General features: G+C 44.7%; 2 protein-coding genes across 3 annotated transcripts; one reads left to right on the top strand and one right to left on the bottom strand.

The window, feature by feature from the left end:
• Positions 1–174: 174 nt before the first annotated feature.
• kif11 (kinesin family member 11) lies at positions 175–9,081 on the bottom strand. 2 transcript variants are annotated; one of them, XM_062401716.1, is made up of 27 exons: positions 8,923–9,081; positions 8,665–8,746; positions 7,569–7,698; positions 7,347–7,444; positions 7,077–7,155; positions 6,804–6,989; positions 6,385–6,509; positions 6,202–6,292; positions 5,785–5,930; positions 5,200–5,296; positions 5,002–5,097; positions 4,817–4,905; positions 4,557–4,644; positions 4,215–4,288; positions 4,018–4,132; positions 3,797–3,868; positions 3,393–3,528; positions 3,133–3,305; positions 2,778–2,903; positions 2,517–2,672; positions 2,082–2,221; positions 1,796–1,956; positions 1,585–1,703; positions 1,278–1,500; positions 971–1,152; positions 703–813; positions 175–568 (listed from the first exon to the last, which is right to left on the bottom strand). In XM_062401716.1, the coding sequence occupies exons 2-27, from the start codon at positions 8,736–8,738 to the stop codon at positions 461–463; spliced, it is 3,195 nt and encodes a 1,064-aa protein (XP_062257700.1). In that variant the 5' UTR covers positions 8,739–8,746; positions 8,923–9,081; the 3' UTR covers positions 175–460. The 2 variants fall into 2 exon arrangements, with proteins under 2 accessions (XP_062257700.1, XP_062257699.1); XM_062401715.1 differs by having other exon boundaries at positions 175–571; positions 8,923–9,080.
• Positions 9,082–16,385: 7,304 nt separating this feature from the next.
• LOC133966555 (E3 SUMO-protein ligase EGR2-like) lies at positions 16,386–18,215 on the top strand. Its single transcript, XM_062401535.1, has 2 exons — positions 16,386–16,551; positions 16,707–18,215. The coding sequence occupies exons 1-2, from the start codon at positions 16,386–16,388 to the stop codon at positions 17,771–17,773; spliced, it is 1,233 nt and encodes a 410-aa protein (XP_062257519.1). The 3' UTR covers positions 17,774–18,215.
• The last annotated feature ends 772 nt before the right edge of the window (positions 18,216–18,987 follow it).

Here is an 18,987-nt window from a genome sequence, read left to right as displayed (position 1 = left end):
GCTTTTCAGTGTCCCATCACAATCTGCAAATCTGAACTTGAGCTGTTAGAATTCAGTTGACCACGTGTGAGCACTAACATTTAACATCAAATTTATTTTGTTTTGTTTTCCAATCTGCTAACATGGAGGAGGCGGGGTTTATGAGCATCAAGACACTGGATTCAAGTCATTGGGTTCACTTATTGGAGCCGACTTTTTTATTTACAATTTCACCAAATTAAAATTATACAGAAGCGTACCCGTAACTCGCTCAGACTTAATTTTCTTAGTTGAAAAACAAACAAAAGGAATAAAACAAGTATAAATCTCTTTAATTTTACAAGTAACTTGAAAATGCCGGGACAATCGCGGTGCTACAACAAGAGACAACACAGCATCGTAATGTTTAAAAAGACGGAAGATTAATATTGGAAAGAGTTTAGCGATAACATTGTTTAAAAGAATAAAGTTAAAAACGGTCTTAGTTCTGGCAGCGGAGCGGCAGCCTGGATTTCTGCGGCGTCAACGCAGCTTCGGCTTCTAACACCTTCTGTCGGCCTTGGATCCTCATTTCCTTCTTACCGCCCTTCTGCTGTTGAGCAACAGGAAAAAAACAACCTCAGTTATCTTTTTAATCATTAGCAAAAATATAAAGGTAACTCCTCCCCAAACAACCAGACAGGTTTCAGCCTTTGGTTTTAATTTAACACTTTCGCTGCTCACCTTGAAGAAGGGAAGACGTTTACTCTCGTTGAAGACAAGGTTCTCGTCGACGAATGACGGCTCCGTGGCTAAGCTTTCGTTATACGTGCTCAGCTCGTCCTCCAGAGAGTCCTGGATGGAACCAAGAGGAGCAGCGTTAAAAACAAACAAAGACACAGCGAAATGAAGCCGTCGAGTTTGAACTGAGGTCATGTGAAGCCGTTAACACCAGGAATGGCCTTCTATGCAGACGAGTAACCGTCTCTGAGGAGGAAAAAGGTGAACATACACGTTCCACCTGGCTGTGTCTGTCCTCCTCTTCGGGCTCCTCCTCGTCCTCGTCCTCCTCCTCCTCCATGGCTGCGAGCAGCTCCTCCTGCTGCCTCCTCAGGCTTTCCAGGAGCTCGACACGGCTCTGAGACTTCACCAGCTGCTTGGGATACGAAAACTGCCGCCGCTGAGGGGTGGCACCTGAAGGCGATAACAGGGTCGGATTGAGACTCGATTTCATTTCTTTCAGATGGGCACAGGGTGGATTTGATTTTGGGACAGAACCAAACATATAAGCAGAAACAGATTGTGGTTGAAGGTTTTACCGGTGGGAACATCCTGCTGCAGCTCGTCCTGCAGGAAACCATAAACCAGCTGTTGGCTCGACTCCACGTGCTCACGTAGCTCCGCCTGCTGCTCGTCAAGAACAATCCTGTCTGAGGAGTTCTGCTCCTGCACGGCCACTAGAACTCGCTTCACCTCCTGCTGCCGACACGACAGCTCCTCCTTGGCTTTGTGCAGCTGTTTGGTGCAGCGCGTATCAACGCTCTGGGGGAGGATTCGATTATGGTTAAATTTCAAGATGTGAAATCTTCCAGGTGATGTTTCTCCGATGGGGACTTTTTTTCTTACCTGCCGCAGGTTCTGAGCTTCAGTGACGCTCTGTCTCATCAGGGTGAGATGTTCCTGGGCTCGTGTCTCTGCATGCTCCCTGGCTCCGGAGCTCCACTGGACGTTACGTTCCACCAGACCTGCAGCCACACATCAACAGCATTAACACCAACTCACCCTGAACGTCCGGCAGGTTGTGAGTTCACATGAGGAAACGATCGGTTTGTCGTACCAGACACAGAGTTGTGGAGGTGGGAGCAGCAGCCCGTCATCTCCTCCAGCGTCTGTTGACTCTCGTCTGCGCTGAGACGCAGTGAAGAGGCGAGGGATAAGGAGGTGGAGCAGAGGAGGTCCGCCTGGGTCGAGGCCTGATGCTCGACTGTGCTGCAGCCGCTGTAGGACGAGGACGTGACATAAATGAAAAGATAAAACAAATGTTAGAACTTCCTTCTCTAGGTCTTATGATGTCGGTTTGTAGTGGTTGGATAAAAGAAGAAACCTTCTTGTGTGTGACTCACGTGCTGATGCTCTGCTGGAGGCTCTGCAGAGGTTTGCGCAGCGCTCTGGAGGACGTGCACAGATCAGTGTAGTCGCTCTGGGTCTCCAGGGTCAGCAGGTTGAGCTGGTCTTGGAGACACTGGATGGTCTGCTTCATATTCTGATGGAGGGAAACACAGTTACGTAAATTTTTACTCACATTACATAAAAGGTTTGTGAGCGATAGAATCAAACCTTTAGAAACACGACAAACTATGCTCTTCTCCATTTCTCAATGACGTCAAACATGGCAGGCACTTTTTTTGAGGAAGTGACCGTGTCAAATGAATGTCTTGCAAAAGCTTAGAACATCCTGAGTATGAAGAAAGAGGCAGAACTACACTCTGAGGGCAGTGCACCATCTGTGACAGAGACTTCCTGCTGTGTGTCACCAGGGCAGAGAGAATAAATCGTACCGTCTGGTGTTTCTCCTGCGCTCGTTTGATATTGTCCTCAAGCAGCTGGTGCTCTGTCTGCACCGAGCTTAGACCCTGGACAGCAGCCTCTCGCAGCCCCCCCAACTCCTTAACCAGTCCACTGAAGAACACCCCCATCTCCTTCATCGCCTCCACCTGAGAGCATGAACACAAAGAGGGTTACAACAGGAGACCACTCATTCGTGGATTTACATTAAAATAGTTGATCAATTAAACGTCAGAACACATTTATGTTCTCACCTTGTCGGCCAGAGCTCGTTGCGCCTCCACAGACGCCCTCAGAGTGTCACTGAGCTCCTTCACGGCTGATAATCCCATCAGAGTCCGAACCACCAACACCTCCTCCATGTCCTGTCTATGCTCCTCCTGCAGTCACACAAAAGGACAAGCTCAAAACACGAGCTCAGGCGGAGGAGGAAACTGTTCTGGGGCAGTGCGACGTTATGAATTATCAAACAGATGAGATACAACCTGAGGACAACTAGCGTTTCAGAATCGTTATGACCATCAATGAGTTAATACTCAGACAAACACATTAACCTTTAAAAACCTCATGTTTTCTATGAAACGTCACAAGAGGCCGTCTGTTTCTCACCAGCATCTGCAGCAGACTCTCTTTGTCCTGCAGACACAGCGCCTCCTGCTGCTGCACCTTCTCCTGACAGCGAGCCACGCCCTCGGCCACCAGCGGCCCCACGCTGCCCACGAAGGTCTCCACGGTGCTCAGAGCTCCTTCCAGCACAGCCTCGTTCATCTCAAGTAAACCATCTGAGCAGGAGACAGGGTGGAGGGTCAGAGACGAGTTGTGCGACTGTTCTGGGACACTACACTGTGAGCAGAGCTCTCGGGTCTCACCGATGGCGTGCGAGTAGCTGCTCATCATGTCGTGGTGTTTGGTTCCATGCTGCTGAACGCAGCTCTGCATGCTGCTGAAAGCTCCGTCTATACGCTGAGAGAACGTCTGCTGGATCTGCCTGTTGTGGTGCTCCACCTAAAAATCAAGAGCGTCAACATCTCAGGTCAGGAGGACATGATGTGAAAATGTGAAGCGTTGTTACAGATTTAGGGCAGAGGAGAAGAGGTGTTGAGTTAATTCAGGGAAAGTGATAAATGACTATATTCATTTATAAGGCGAAATAAATTTAGTCAATTCATCAACTAATTAAACAAAATGAGAATAATCGTCCTCGAAACTGCAGGACTGTGAATCCTCTTCATTACATTCAGTGTATAGAGCAGTTTAGTGTCGGGTGTTTGACCTTTGTCTTCCGGTCCAGTTTGTCGTGGAGACCGAACACGTCGCTGGTGCTGGCATCCACCGTCGTCAGCAGCTGAACAAGTGGAATCACAAAAGCACAAGGACCAACAATGTTAAAAAGAAGAGAAATATAAAAAGAGATCTCACTCAGATTGATCAGATTCTATTTTATAACATGGTTTAAACCTGTGATACAGTAACTTCAGTGACGCGTGTTCGTACCTGGTCAGCGGTGGCGTACAGGGTTTCCTGGACTGAGCTGAGCTCCGAGCTGATGAACTCCTCCTGACTCAGCTTCTCTTTGGTCTCCTGCAGGTAACGGTTTGTTTCCTCCAGCCTGAAAAGAGACGCACGACACTTCAGTTTCACAAGCTGCTGATTTCCCAGCTGGATGCTGCTCTCGTACAGCAACGCCTCACCTCTGCTGCTTCTCGTCCAGGTCCACGGAGCACTGCTCCAGTCTGGTTTTACTGTCGGTGAACAGCTCCGTCGCCTGCAGAGGAGAAAACGTGTGAGGACGACTTGTACGTGATGCTCTGATGATTCATGGCTCAAGTTTTACTCGTCTAGCAGGTTGTAGCTTTGAGTTGTAAGTGAAATGGAAGAATTTCTTTTTTTTTTCTCTCTCGCAGCATCTACAACGTGATGTATAAATGAATATAAATGTTGCCTCATCACACGGCTCCTAACATGTCGCTGCTGCAACACTGAAGTCAGGATTATTAGAACACAAGGTAAACACGTGGTAAAAGTCTCATCACCTTCTTTAGCTCCTCCTCCATGGCGCCGATCCGGTCTGTGTACTCTACTATCTGCTCCTCGTGAGCGGTGATCTGACTCTTCATGCTCCTGAAATCAAACACACACAAGAAATAAATGAAATGAGGGAACACCATTTCAAACACATTCTATGGATTAAACAATAGTGAAGTTGCTGTTACAGAGAAGAAGCTCTGAACTCAGCAGGTGTGAAAGAGGTAAAGGATGTTGTCCAGTGCAAGGAACGCCTGGTGTGACCTACTCAAAGTTTTCTGAGGACAGGTAAACTCCGTTCTTGTCTCGAGTGGTGGCCAGGTCACGCTTCAGACGTTCGATCTCCTCCGTGTACTCCTGAACACAGACACAGGCCGATGAGATGTTACACCTGTGTTAATATTTTAGCTTGAAATAATCTCACACTCGTACAAAGTCTCCGAGCTGGTCTACCTTGATGAGCGTCCTCTTGGTGAGTTTCTGGTTGACCTCAGGTTTGTTCATGATGTTCTTGGCCCTGCAGGCGTACTCCAGTGTGCTCAGCGTCTCCTGCACAGAGAGAATCACACTGATGAACACGAGCTCAGGCCGAGGAGGAGACTGTTCTGGAGCAGTGGGACGTTATGAATGATAAAACAGAGCAGGACATACTTCCAGGTTGCTGGATGAAGGAGACACGGTGGCAATGATGGACGTCTTTGTCCGTCCTCCCAGCGAGTCCTGCAGGATCCTGGTCAGCTTGGACTCTCTGTGAGAAGAGAAGAGTTTCAGATATTAACATATGGGTTAGGAACATACACTCACTTTTTGGTACAATATTTAAAAATTAAATAAAAACATATTCACCTGTTGACATCAAAGCTGCTCGTATATTCATTTAGTTCGACCTCTTACAGTTTCCAGTTTTCATGCTAAGCTCAAGAGCTTCTTATTATTTATACTATTAATTTAAACTTCTGCAGGAAAAATCGTTTCTAAACGAACAACAAATTATCCCTTCAATTGTTCTGAGGTTGAATATATTTAGTGACTGATTGCCAGTAAACCTCTGGCTCTAATCTCTCCATGTGACGATTTGTGGTTTTAGTTTTTTTATCCAATATTAAAAACGAAGGAACGAAGACAAACAAAGGAATAGAAACGCGTAAATGCACATTTGTGTTAGTTTCATTTCATCCTTTAGTCTTCTTGCATTCACACAACATAAAACAACCCTGTGCGTCTACCAGCTGTTACCTGTACGGGACGTGAGGCCTCTTCTCCACCAGCGCTGTGATCACTCGGCCCAGCGTCAGCAGAGACTGGTTGATGTTTCCGGCCTCGCGAGCTCGCTTGTCCACCGCGCCCGAGCGCCCGATGTTCTCGCTGCCGGCGAGGTCCACCTGCAGAGGGCGGACGGTTAGTGAGGAGGAGCTCATAGAAATGTAACCATTGAAAAGACGTGCGTGTGTGTGTGTGTGATGGTAACAGGTGTTTAATAATCTGCAGGAGGTTGTCGATATTCTTGAATCTACAAATCCAATGTATGATAAAGTAATCATAGCAGGTCTTTCAGAGAATCTTTGAATTTAAAGGTTTTACTGAGAGATTTGAAATGAAACTTTCATTACTTTACATTGAAAACTTATTTTATCAAATATGAAGGATTTATACCAGGTTGAGTTTCCCGATCTTCACCAGCTCCTCTCCTTCCAGAGTGATCTCCTTCATGTGGATGGTGACGGAGAAGACGGAGTGGGAGCGACTGCGCAGACACACAAAAAAAAAAGAAGCGTGAGCGCGACACAAGCATCCGAGGTGATTGAATATCGTCCACAGTTGTTTGCTGATGCTGACCTGGAGTAGGCGTTCATCAGTGTCGAGGCGGTCCTCCTCTTGGCCGATCCTCTCTCCAGGATCTGGTAGACTTCGTCTTTGTTGTGGACCGTCACATCCTCCAGGCCCTTCACCACCACGCCACGCTGAGTTACACAACCCGACACAACACAGGGGTCAGGACAGAAATCACATGAACAGCAGCAACATCCCTGTTTGTGCTGCAGGGACTTTTTTAATTGATCTGTATAAGATGATTTATCCCAATTTAAGTCTCTTTGAAACTAAAGAGCCACGTTCCAGGTTGAGTCCTGTTTCTCTGGGGTAATTTTCTCTTCCTGAAACACCCAAGATCACTCAGAGCAAAAAGGAAAACGCTCCACAGACAAACAGTGTCCTGGGAACAGCAGTTAAATGTCTCCCTGTCGGTCTGTGGTCACCTTGTTGCGCGGGTCGTCGAACAGCTGCAGCCGCTCGTTGACGTCTTCGCTGGGACTGAGCAGGTCGAACAGCTCCTCGTTGTAGATCTCCAGCAGAGAGACCTTGACGGAGAACTCTGTGCCGTTCTCAGAAAGTTTCTCGAAGATCTGGTGCAGCGTCCGGGGGATGATGCCGGCCAGAGGATCCTAACAAGGCAGAGGAGACGTTCACTCGATTCCATTCTGTGTTAAACGACCTCGTACAGAACTCGTACGCAGGAGCTGTGAACTCACCTCCTCCCAGGTGAACTGCTCGTCCGGACTCCTCTCGCCCTCCATGGTGAACGTCTTTCCTGTTCCTGTCTGGCCGTAGCTGAACCACAGCAGAGGAAATAATCTCTCAACAAATCTCAAAATGAAAAATCTAAATATTTGACTCCAAAAAAGAAACATTAACGTTTCCAGGACAAAGGATTAGATTTGATATAACGTCCATAACTATGTTCACCTTCCTGTAGTAGTAACACATTCATGCCTTTACTGAACCATTCAAAACAAACTCACGCAAACACAGTGCAGTTGTATCCCATGATGACTTCGTCCAGAATGGGACACACGACGCTCCGGTACACGTCGATCTGCTTCGCTGCCGGACCAAACACCTGAGCACGGAATAATTCAATTTAAAAAAAGAAAGAAAAGGCAGAAATGATATAATGATCCTCAGTGGACACATCAGGTTCAGGTAAATTGGTGCTTTACATGATGAACACTTCCTCCACTCACCATGTCAAACGTGTAGGTCTTTCGAGCTGCCTTGTCGTTCATCCCTCCCGTCTTCACCAGCACCTCCTTCCTGTTCTGATCGCAGTCGATGACGCCGTGGGACGACTTCCGCTCCATTGTGTTAAACGGCCTGAAAGCAGAACCAAGCAGTGAGGACAATGGTGAAGTCTGATGTAGATTTAAATTCAAACAGAAAAAAACAGGAATAAGAAGCAAATCTGCATCAGAAGCTGCCAGGTTTGACAAGTATTTATCTGTCAGTTCTGAGAAGCTGTGTGTAACAATTCTGTTCATTACTATTAAAATAATTAACCTTTTTTTCTGATATATCCCTCCCTGTGTTTATACAATGAATAAACAATATATTCAACTTTTTGTCATATTGTTTTTGATGAAAGCATTTTGAGATAATTATTGATATTGTTTTATTGCTCCATCAAAGCGGTAATTTTAAATTATTACAAGAAATCTGTCTCTGCCCTTTATTTATAATATAATCACTGAGACCAAGTTGAACATGTTAATGACACACAGGCTGTAGAAACGCTCATGTCAGTGAGAGAACACAGACTAAAACAGATCTAGATCCTGTCAGTGGAATAAGTCTGAGCAACTATAAACTTAAATATCAAGATTAAAATGTCCAAAAGGACAGAAGAGTTTATAAACCTGAGGTAGATCAACTCTGTGTGAAACCTCAATGACATCAAGACAAGCGTTTTCACAGCAGTCGATAATGATGACAATAAATGTCACATTATTATTATTATTAATTTCAATCTTGCTTTTGCTCCCTAGTGAAGATTGTGATTTTACACTAGAACTTTAATTTTGTGTTAAACCTCCTCTGTGTGTGTTTGTTCCTCACGTCACTCCACTCACTCTATTTGCACCATTTCTAACGGGAAGCGTCGTTTTTTTCCACTTGCTCGTGCATCATCCTGAACCACTGCACTTTAACACGGCTCTTTACAAACCACACAAACAAACACACACACAGAGACAGACAGACACACACACACACACCCCACCTGTCAGGTCGCGGCGGACACACACAGATGAAGTTAGCGCAGAGGACATTACAAAGTGCATTTACCTGCATCTGACAACGACCTGGATGTTTCGTCCCTTCTCGTCTCGCTTCAATCCGCTCAGGTTGTGCGACGCCATGTTTGGTTCTGCTCCAGAGAAACACACAACGATCACGCACTTTTAGCCGCGTTCCCCGGCTCAAACGACCCGTTACCGGTTTTAAAAACTCGCCTCTCGCTCAATTTGATGGAGCGACGACGTTAGCTTCGTTAGCTTCCGCCGGCTAACACCCACAGATCCGCGGCAACTCGGAGGAACTCACCCGCTTGCGTCCTCTCCTTCTCGGCCTCTTCTTGAACAACGTGTCCGTGAATAAAACGCTTAATATACAGATTTATATCTTCTGCGAGTGTTTTTTCTTTTCTCCCGCAGCTCACACTTCACTTCTCTGGCGCTCACAATCCTCCCGACACGCACTGTGTTCAAACTGTACTTTTAAATTTTCACCGGCCAATAGCATGCAAGTAACGGACAAACAAACGACACTATTGGTCAGGAGGCACACGTGACGGTGGCACCGCGGAGCATCACGGGAGGTTGAAGCAGTAAAAAAACATGTTTTTGGCCGACAGGTGGCGACACTGTTCCGAAAACGGTTTAATGTGTGTTGGTTTATTATTTGTATATATAATATTAAACATGGACCACTCTCTACAAAGAATGTATTATTTATTATTTCTGTATTTAACATTTAACATGTATTGTTCGCTAAATATTATTTATTTATTATCTATTATTCTATTCTTTACATATTATTTATTCTGTGAAATGATATAAGAAGCAAACACTGTTTGTGTTAAAGTCTAATTAAATAGTGTAAATATTTTAAACTTAAATTAAATGAAGAATAATCCTCTCATTTGTGTCTGTGCTTGTAATTGATTCTGTCAATTTTAACATTTTTATCTGCTGCATAAAACTGAAGGTGCGTAAAAACTGAGAAAACTCTTTATTCACATTAATTACTAAATAAAAACACACAAACTTGTGAGTTTCTCATAATTTTGTTCCTGTGGATCCAGAAGACAGAGCGTTCATATAATGACATAAATAAATGAATAAATATGTTTTAGAATTCAAATGAAAAAAGCAAAAATTTTCAACAATTTTTTTCAGTTTGACGTTCAAATCAAATTTAAAAAAAACACACAAAGGCACAGAACAACAATTTAAATAAATTTCAACCTGAACACTGATGACAAATTAAATAAGTAAGAAATAACAGTAAAGTATGAGATGATCTCTTATGTCTGTGCACTTTGTGTGTTTCAGGTTTACGAGGTGACCGCAGTAATCCATCTGGACCGTCCGCCCACTCAGCCCTGATGAGGAGAAGGGGGTTGCCCTTTCTGCTCTGGCAACCCCTTTAATACACACACACACAGACACACACACACACATACACACACACACACACACACACACACAAACACACGCACGTATACTTTTTGTTGTGTCAGTAACAATGCTGCCTCGGCCTCTTTTACAGTTTCTAAATTATTCTGTGTTATTTCTGTGTCTGACATCCCAACATGTAATTTAACATACAAACATGTAATGGGGGTTTTAGGGTAAGAACCAATTGTTCTGTCCTCTTCTACAACGTGGTCACGATATCTCGACACAGTGGCGGCGTTAATATGGCGTCTTTGTTTGGTTCAGTGTAAATAAGCAAAGTCAGCAGAACGAGGGGCCCTTTGTTTAAAAGAGACTTTCGACCGTAACAGAAACTCACTGAGGCTCAAAATCCGAACAGTCAGGTCTCATCTTGGCATTGAATATGTGTCATGTCAGATAAAAACCAAAACTTTCCCCCGAAATAAAATTCAAAACTTTTATTTTCCAACTTCAGATGCTCGAGGTTTCATTTGTGTCGATGCAACAACTTTTTTGGTCTCCACCACCTTTCAGCTGCCAAACAATCCCCAGAGGAAGCTTTGCAGGAACTCTTAGAATCAGGGTCTAATAAACTTCTGACTTGGAAATAAATTTTGTTTTAGATCCAGGGATTTTCTTTTTTGAGATTTGTTTACAATTTCACTGATTTCTAGAGAATGATGACTGAATCTTGAATTTTTAGGGGATTGACATTTTTATTGTGTGTATAATTTGGTGCGGATCTCATAAAAATCTGGATCTGGATCTAGTCTTGAAACATCTTATCTTAAAATCACATCTAACACTGGTCACGTCTTTCAGAGGAGGTAAAGTAAGGCTCAAACTAGTGATGCATTCAGAGAAATCGGGACGTTACAGCACTAACGACGACGTGGTGAAAATAAATCTGTCGTAAAACGTTATCAAAAATGATGTTTTTAAATGAACAATAGCAGAAAGACTGAAAGAAATATTAATACGTTTGCTGAGGACCGAGGAGAAACAGTGATTTAGATTTTTAACGACTTTTAAAAATAAAGTTGAAGGTGTTTTTAAAGAGTGGATGTAGCAGCGAGCTGCAGTGACCAGGAGATAAATTGAGGAAAAGGAAGTGAAATACAGAAAACTGAGGTGTAATGAGGTAAAATATCTCGAAGCTGCTCGTTGTTTGTTTCTGCTGCTACTGTGACTGAGGTGATACGAGAGGTCAAAGGTCGCAGGAGACGATCTGATGTTTTAGACGCTCATGATGAAAACATCAACTCTTCTCACCTCAAGAGTCAAACATCCCTGGTCCCTGCTGCAGAGGAAATTCTGATCTGTTTTCATCTTTATCGTCATCTCCACCATCCCTGCTGTCGTGCTGGTGTGCTGAGCAGCAGCTGCCTTGCTCCAGGACGAGGCAGGGCTCTGCTGCTGACCCGAACACCTCCGGCCTCCCACGTCCCGTCACAGAAACATCTCTCTGCTGTCCGGAGAAAAATCCACTTCATTACCATAACAATTTTAACTGTGAGGGTGGAAGCAAAGTGAGGTGGGAACAATCGTATTGTTTCTCCCCCCCCACTCATTCTCTCTCTCTTTCACTCTCTCTCTCTCTCTCTTTTTGTCATCGCCGGCCCACTCAGACCCCGGGTGACGATGACCCTTTCCGGGGCCGAGCCACAAACCCAGAGGAGCGGGTAACTCTGCGATCGCACAGGGTTTAGGTTACGTTCACATCAGGCTGCAGATCCTTCTCCTTCATATTTCTTTCTTTCTTTCTCTTTCTTTCTCCCTCTCTTTCGGTCTCTTTCTCCATCCATCTCTTTGGGGAACGAGGAGGAGGAGGAGGCCCCAGCGGACGTGGTCTTGGTGGGACCCCTGACGGAGGAGCAGGAGGAAATCAGAGTGAGTCGTAAATCCACTTTTCTTATCTTGGACGTCCAGGAGGGAGAATCTATAGTTTCATATTTAGTTTTACCAAGAAAATAATGAATTTACAGAACAAATCACAGTGTGTGACGTCCAAAAGATGAAAGATACAAGTGAGAAAAGTGTATTTCTTTGTTTTAAAGTGGATTTCTGTCCCTGTGTCGTCTGATAATTTACTTTTACATGAAATAATCCTTGTTTTATTCAGTAGTGTTGTGTATATGAGCAGGAATAATGTCCAGTTAACTACATTAAAACATCTGTGAATGAAATCAGGTCTTTTCATCATAAAATTCGACATGACAAACGTCAAAAAGTTTCTTCAGGACACAAACGATTTGTGTTTCTAAGAGGAACCTTCAAAATGTTTTCAAGTGTTCGTCTATTTTCTGATTTAAAAACTGTCAAAGAACTGAATCAGCTCTTTTTTTAACAGAAAATGTTTCTGGTTTTTATGGCAAATTGTAGATATTTGATTAAACATAAAGATTCAAAGATTGTTCAATTAATTTATCAGTTAATTCAGTCATTGCTGCTTTTATTCACCAACAGAAAAATATCTCTTGATTCTTTGGGCAAAACAATTCAAGCTCTGGAAAACATTCTGCCTCAATAAGAACAAAAAGATTCATTGATTATTTAACTGAGAGAATATTCAGGAGATCGATCTACATTGAAAATAAAAGTTCTCTGCAGCTTTCATTGGATCTTTGGCTAATTTATTTTTTCTATGAAATTTTATTTAAGTGTATAAATTGTTTTAATTTAATGTTTCTGCAGGAGGTTAACAAATCTGAGATTTCCTGCTGTGACTGAACTCAAACATGAATCCAACATGGAAACAAAAGATGGTTCATTGTTGTTTCCATTGTTATACAACATAAATTAATATAATATAAGATAATAAATTATTCATGTTGTTTCTGATGTTCTATTCTATAGCCTTTACTTGGATTCCTATTTTATTGAATCATCCTGACATGACACACGTTTAGTTTTCAATCATTCATTCCTCAGAACGACAGAAAGTGCAGCTTCACTCTTTGTGTGGTTCTTTATGAAATTAGTGATTTTGAAGCTAATTATCCTGAAATCAGTGGACGAGCTCAACCCGGAAACCGAAGACACTTTCTGCTCCCACAGATAATGATGGAGGGATTCACTGTGGCTCATTGATGTGTCTGTCTATTATCCCACACTCAGCAGTCAATACATTTCCCATGAATATGCAATCGCTTCCACTGCCAGTCGGTGAGGTCATCGTCCCCCGAAACCTCAAAAACCCCAAAACCTCCAAAACCTCAAAACCTCTAAACCAGAACTCACCCACCGGCCCGTCGAGAGTTTTATTCCAGGAATGACAAACACATCGGAGTGATTTACGATGTTTTATTCATCGACTGCGTGTCTGACCAGGTTAACATGAAATAATTGAATTACACCTCAAGTAAAATCTTAAGGTTTCCTCGGGAATCTTCTATCAAACGTTCATTTCTCCTCTTTCACGATGAACTCTGAGTTTAAATCCAGATTTTCCATCGCTTTCGCGGCAGGCAAATCCAGGATTGAGTCATCAGCCGATTTAAAAAGAGACGCCTACAGTGGTGACAGAACCTTCACGTGATTTATGGCGTTTATTTAAAGTCTCAGCGTCCTTTGTTGAACATTCAGTCTGAGTCTGGTCGCGTCTTTCAGAGGACGAGGATTCGTTTGTCAGAAAGTGACTCTGTGTTTTGCTCCTGAGAAAATGTAACTCTTTGCTTTAGTCAAAGAAAAGTGAAGTAAAGATGAGACTAGTGATGCATTCAGAGAAATCAGGATGAAGTGATGGAAGGAAATCTGTTGTGAAACGTTATAAAAAACTGATGTTTTTAAATGAACAAAAGCAGAAACACAGAGATAAATGTGAGAAGTGGATTAGCAGGAGTCACATGGGGGAAGTGAAATACAGAAAACCGAGGTGCGAGAGGTCAAATATCTTAAAGCTGCTCATTGTTCGTTTCTGCTGCTGTAGTTTAATGTGACTGAGGTGATTCAAGAGGTCAAAGGTCACACGATTTGCAGATGACGACTGCAGTAACACAAAACTTCAATGTGGAGAAAGAAACAAACATTTGAATGTTTCTGTTGGTTTTGGTCGTCGCTCAGATTCAGAATTGGAAAGGAGGCAGCTAGCAGGCCCGACTCGACCCGCGCGTCGTTTCAGGGCGAAGACAAAGATCCATATTAACAAAAACGGCATGTGACAGATGATTAATCGGCGTGGTGGGGTCTGCCGAGCCGCCGGACCCCCGGCTGACACCCAGAGCCACCAACACAAAACCACGAACCCCCCAGAGCCTCAGCGGCCCGAAGGAGCGTGGGCGAAGGGTGGAAGCAGGGCACCGTCCCCACGGAGCAGTGTGTGTGTGTGTGTCTTAGTGTGTATGTGTGTGTGTTTGTGAGAGTGTGTGTGTGAGCGTGTGTGTGTGTGTGTGTTAGTGTGTGTTTGTGTGTTAGTGTGTGAGTGTGTGTGTGTGTGTGAGTGTGGAAAAAGAAAGATTTATTTGTGGGTTTTTGTTCGACAGTTTCTGACAGACAAAGTGTGTGTGTTTTATTGTGTGTGCGTGTGTGTGTGTTAGTGTGTATCTATATGTTAATAAGAGAAAAAAAGAGAGTGTGTGTGTGCATGTGAGTGTGTGTTTGTGTGGGAGTGTTCATGAGTTGAAGCGCCAGAAAGAGTGTGTGTTTCCTCAGTGTGTGCATGTGTTTTCGTGTTTGTGTGTGCGTGTGTGTGTGTGCGACACACCAAACCCCCATCTGCCACAGGGTGGGCGGTTCGCCACACAACGACAATACACACCAACATTTTTGTATCAGTGGGCGTTCAAAAGGCTCAGAGAGCTGCCGTCCTCCTGCTCGTCTCCACAGCTCTGAGATCAGCAGAAGCTTCATCTGCGCTCAGATTAAAGAGAATTTAAAACCTGAGATCAGTCTCAAGCGTCCGGATTCAGTCTGTAGCAGCCGATGAAATCCTGTCTACGCTTTGAACAGATGTCAGATTCATTTTTATCACATAAAACAAGAAGACAAATAAAGTCATAAAAGCTTTAAATCAACGAGGACCAGCAGCAGCATCCACTCAGAACCAGTGAGAACCAGTTCACATCAAACACCACAGGAAGCTAATGGGCCAAAAGCATGAACACAGGTTGAAGCACTTCAGGCGGGAAGGTTGTGGGTTTAAATCCAAGTTTGTTTGACCCACAACCTTGTCGGTCCTGGGATTTGCTGCTGACCCTTCCAGGGTGTTTCCTGACTCAGCTGGGATTTGACCCAGCAACCCTCAAAGGAAAAGCATCATAGACAAAGGATGGATTTATGATACAGAACATTAAACAGGGCCGAGGTCTCATCAGAGCAGGATTACACAAAAGTCGTAGGACAGATTATCATGAAAGTTGGTGGAAGGATGTTTTATGAGTCAGGAGCAAACTAATTAAACGTTGGAGCTGATCTGCATCCGGGGTTTTTATCACTTTCTTTAAACATCTCCAAATATTTAACCGATTCCTGGGAGATGACGTTAGAAATCTTACATTCAGAGGACGGATATCTAAGAGTGTGTTTTAGTGCAGATACAATTCAAAGGACTGTTGTGGCTCAGTGGAGACAAGTGGTGCTCTATTTTAATTTGAAGGGAAGTTTGAATGAAAACAGACAAAATGGGTTTTAAAATAATGTTGTTGTCTTTTCAAGCACTCATCCTAAATGCGTGTGTGTTTAATAGATTGAATTCTGAATGTGAATATTAAATATGGGAAGCGGACTTCATGTGAACCTCATGAACACCTCACAGTCTGTACACGTGATGCTCTCTCCTCCATCAAACACTAAATGATACACAGGTTGATTTTCTCATTCGGTGATGAAATTCTCTCAGTAATCGATGAATCAAAAGCGAATCTGCTCCTGACAGAGAGCAGAGGAGTCAGTGTGTGGGATCATCACCAGTGTGTCCGGATATTCTCCTTATGGAGCTGCTCGCACCGGAGGAACCTTTTATGGAGGCAGAGACACCGGAACTGATGATTTAATTTCCCTCCACAGGAGGAGAGAGCAGCACGTGCTCAAGTAAAATCATGAAATCAGATCCGTGCGCTGGATGAGATTTGATTTACGATTTAAACTCAAACATGTGATTTTTCACTGGTCCCACGTTTGGTCACGATCTGCTGCTCCAGACCTATTTCTGGAGTCCCCTCTTTTTTATTTTTTTATAACTTCAAGTCCATATTTGGTAAATGACGCAACGGGACACAAAGAGATCCCCTTTAAAACCGTGGAGCAGCATCAGGAGCGGTTTACCACAGAGGATGATAGTTCATCATGTTGGAGTCAGTGAGGCAGCAGGTTTATAAACAACTGAACTCAGATCCGAGGCTCCAGGACACAATGAGCGCAAAGTTAGTGGACGAGGTTCCTGCGTGTCTCAGGGTCGTGGGCAGTTTATTGAATAAAGATGTTTACGTGGCGGAGGGAGAGTTGACCTCACACAGCTCCGTGGTTTTTAAAGAGGAGCTCGAGGAGCCTGATGGGGAACCTGGTGATGATGAAGGCGGTAAGAATCTGATCTGAAGATAATTTGAAAAAAAAGAAGATGATTCAGGGAAGATTTGTGCGTAAAATGCGAACCATGTCATGAAAAGCAAACTGTAGCACGATCCTTTATTTCCACTCTGTTTCTAACTGGCTGTGTTTTCCCACCTGTCTCAGGTGATCTTCTGCTGGACGACAGGAGCGCACCTGAGCTTCATCTCCACGGGGACTTGGCGCAGTACGTGGCAACTTTACGCACGCACCCAGCGGCGTTTTCTGGGAAGTTCTCGGTGGAGTCCAGAGGCGCAGGGGGACCGTGGACACCGGGGGACGTCATCAACGTGGTCTGCGCTGACATCGTCTCCCCTGACCCGACCACCGTGCCTGGGTCGACTCCAGCCTCTCCCGATATTTACGCAGGAGGAGGGGGAGAGGCCGCGGACATGGCGCACGGTCAGCCGGACATCAGCCACATGTACGCGCCCCCTCACCCTCACTCTCACCCTCACTCTCACCCACATTCACACCCACACCCCCACCCTCACCCCCACCCGGCTCCTTCCTACTCGTGCAGTGCAGACATGTACCCAGACCAGCCCTCAGGTGGATACTATCACGCGGCTCCGTCCTACAACTCTGCGCCCAAACCTTCAGTGGACGGCGCCGCGCTGCTCTCCATCATGCCGGAGTACGGAGGCTTCTACCAGCAGAGCTGCCAGAGAGACATCCAGGTGGCTTTCCCCGAGAGGAAATCCCTCCCGTATCCGCTGGACTCCCTCAGGATGCCTCCGCCTCTCACACCTCTCAACACCATCAGGAACTTTACGCTCGGTGCGCCCTCACCGGCCTCCGATGGGCCAATGGCCGCCGCCTTCCCCAGCCACCAGAGCCTCCCACTGAGACCCATCATGAGACCCAGAAAATACCCGAACCGGCCCAGCAAGACGCCGGTGCATCAGAGGCCGTACCCGTGTCCGGCGGAGAGCTGCGACCGCCGGTTCTCTCGGTCGGACGAGCTGAGCCGGCACCTGCGCATCCACACGGGCCACAAACCCTTTCAGTGCCGCATCTGCATGCGCAACTTCAGCCGCAGCGACCACCTCACCACGCACATCCGCACGCACACCGGAGAGAAACCCTTCTCCTGTGACCAGTGCGGGAGGAAGTTCGCCCGGAGCGACGAGAGGAGGCGACACATGAAGATTCACCTGCGGCAGAAAGAGAAGAAAACCTCTGCGTCCTAATCTCTGGTCTTGGAGTCCTCAGATCCAGTGGTCCTCGGGTCCTCGGGTCCTCTGGTCCCCTGGGTCTGCTGCAGGAAAACTTTCTGTCTGAGCCACATCTGGTCTGAACTCAAACTTTAACAGGTGGTTTATTGTTCTCAGAAGAAAGTTGTTTGAAATCCTAACCTGAAATCAGGGAGAATCAGACAGAAGTCACTATTTATCACAGTGATGCAGAACCTGGATTTTCTGAACATTTGTGGCTTAGATTCAGTGAAGTCTAGATTTTGAAAGACAGGTGGTGCCAGGACTCCGTGGCAAGAAATCATGCTCTCAGGGATTCAACCACACTTCAGACCAAGATCCTGCAGACGAGTGTGATTCAGGAGGATTTTCACTTCGACTCCATAAATAAAAAACACCAGAGTTTCACTTAAAAACTGTCCATTCTAATTTAATTGAAACCAACCATCCTCTCCTCTGTTAAGGTTGAATGAATATGATTTTTTTTAAAGATAAAGTCATTCCTGTTTCAAGTGTTATTCTTTGCCTAAATGACCCCCCCCCCCCCCCCCTTTTGGTTTATTATCAATACAAAGACTAAAACGATGACATCATAAGATGTCGACATGGTTCACAACACAGACTGTAAATAAAGATGGACGACATGACGTCATAAACCCTCCTCCTCCATGTTTGCAGATAGGACATGGCCCAAACTAAAAGTAAAAGTAAAATAAATGTTTGTCATCGATGGCTTCCGTTCATTTCAGGTAGTTCTCATCACACTGATGTTTGCTCAAGTGTTTATGTTTCAGATTTTATTTTGTATTCGTTATTTGATGATATAAAAACAAGCTAAGCCGTCATGATTGACAGATGAGCGTAGCTGAGGATTGGTGAGGATATATGTGGGCGGGACCTCGATACACGATCTGCTCTAAACAAACTCTGACTGCAAATAACGTCATCACCACAAGATGGCAGCATTTGCATGTGAGATATTTTGGCTTCATTTTTGCACACTGGAGGAAGTGGAGTTGCCAGTTTTAATTTGCAATCTATGGTTCCAGATGAGGATCCACTTCCTGGGTCAGGAGCTAATTTATTTATTTTTGATTAAAATGTTCATAAGTTGGAGTGAGAACCAGAAAAGAACCTGCTCCATGTTGCTGGAAAAGGAGTGTCTGTGAAAATGTCACTGACTGGATATAGCTAAAAGTATTTTATTAAAG

The sequence above is a fragment of the Platichthys flesus genome, chromosome 12 (genome assembly GCF_949316205.1).
Source record: "Platichthys flesus chromosome 12, fPlaFle2.1, whole genome shotgun sequence".
In the NCBI taxonomy this organism is placed as follows: domain Eukaryota; kingdom Metazoa; phylum Chordata; class Actinopteri; order Pleuronectiformes; family Pleuronectidae; genus Platichthys; species Platichthys flesus.
The sequence above is the reverse complement of the archived record's forward strand: the minus strand, read 5'-3'. Positions and strand labels throughout refer to the sequence as shown.

What these genes read in the sequence shown, in the direction of transcription:
- LOC133966555 (XM_062401535.1), top strand. Translation starts at nt 16,386, where the DNA reads ATGAGCGCAAAGTTAGTGGACGAGGTTCCTGCGTGTCTCAGGGTCGTG. An exon ending in ACCTGGTGATGATGAAGGCG is followed by an intron (nt 16,552 to 16,706) that starts GTAAGAATCTGA and finishes CACCTGTCTCAG; the next exon opens with GTGATCTTCTGCTGGACGAC.
- kif11 (XM_062401715.1), bottom strand. Translation starts at nt 8,738, where the DNA reads ATGGCGTCGCACAACCTGAGCGGATTGAAGCGAGACGAGAAGGGACGA. An exon ending in TCGACGACCCGCGCAACAAG is followed by an intron (nt 6,510 to 6,803) that starts GTGACCACAGAC and finishes TGTGTAACTCAG; the next exon opens with CGTGGCGTGGTGGTGAAGGG. An exon ending in CAGCTACTCGCACGCCATCG is followed by an intron (nt 3,306 to 3,392) that starts GTGAGACCCGAG and finishes TCTCCTGCTCAG; the next exon opens with ATGGTTTACTTGAGATGAAC.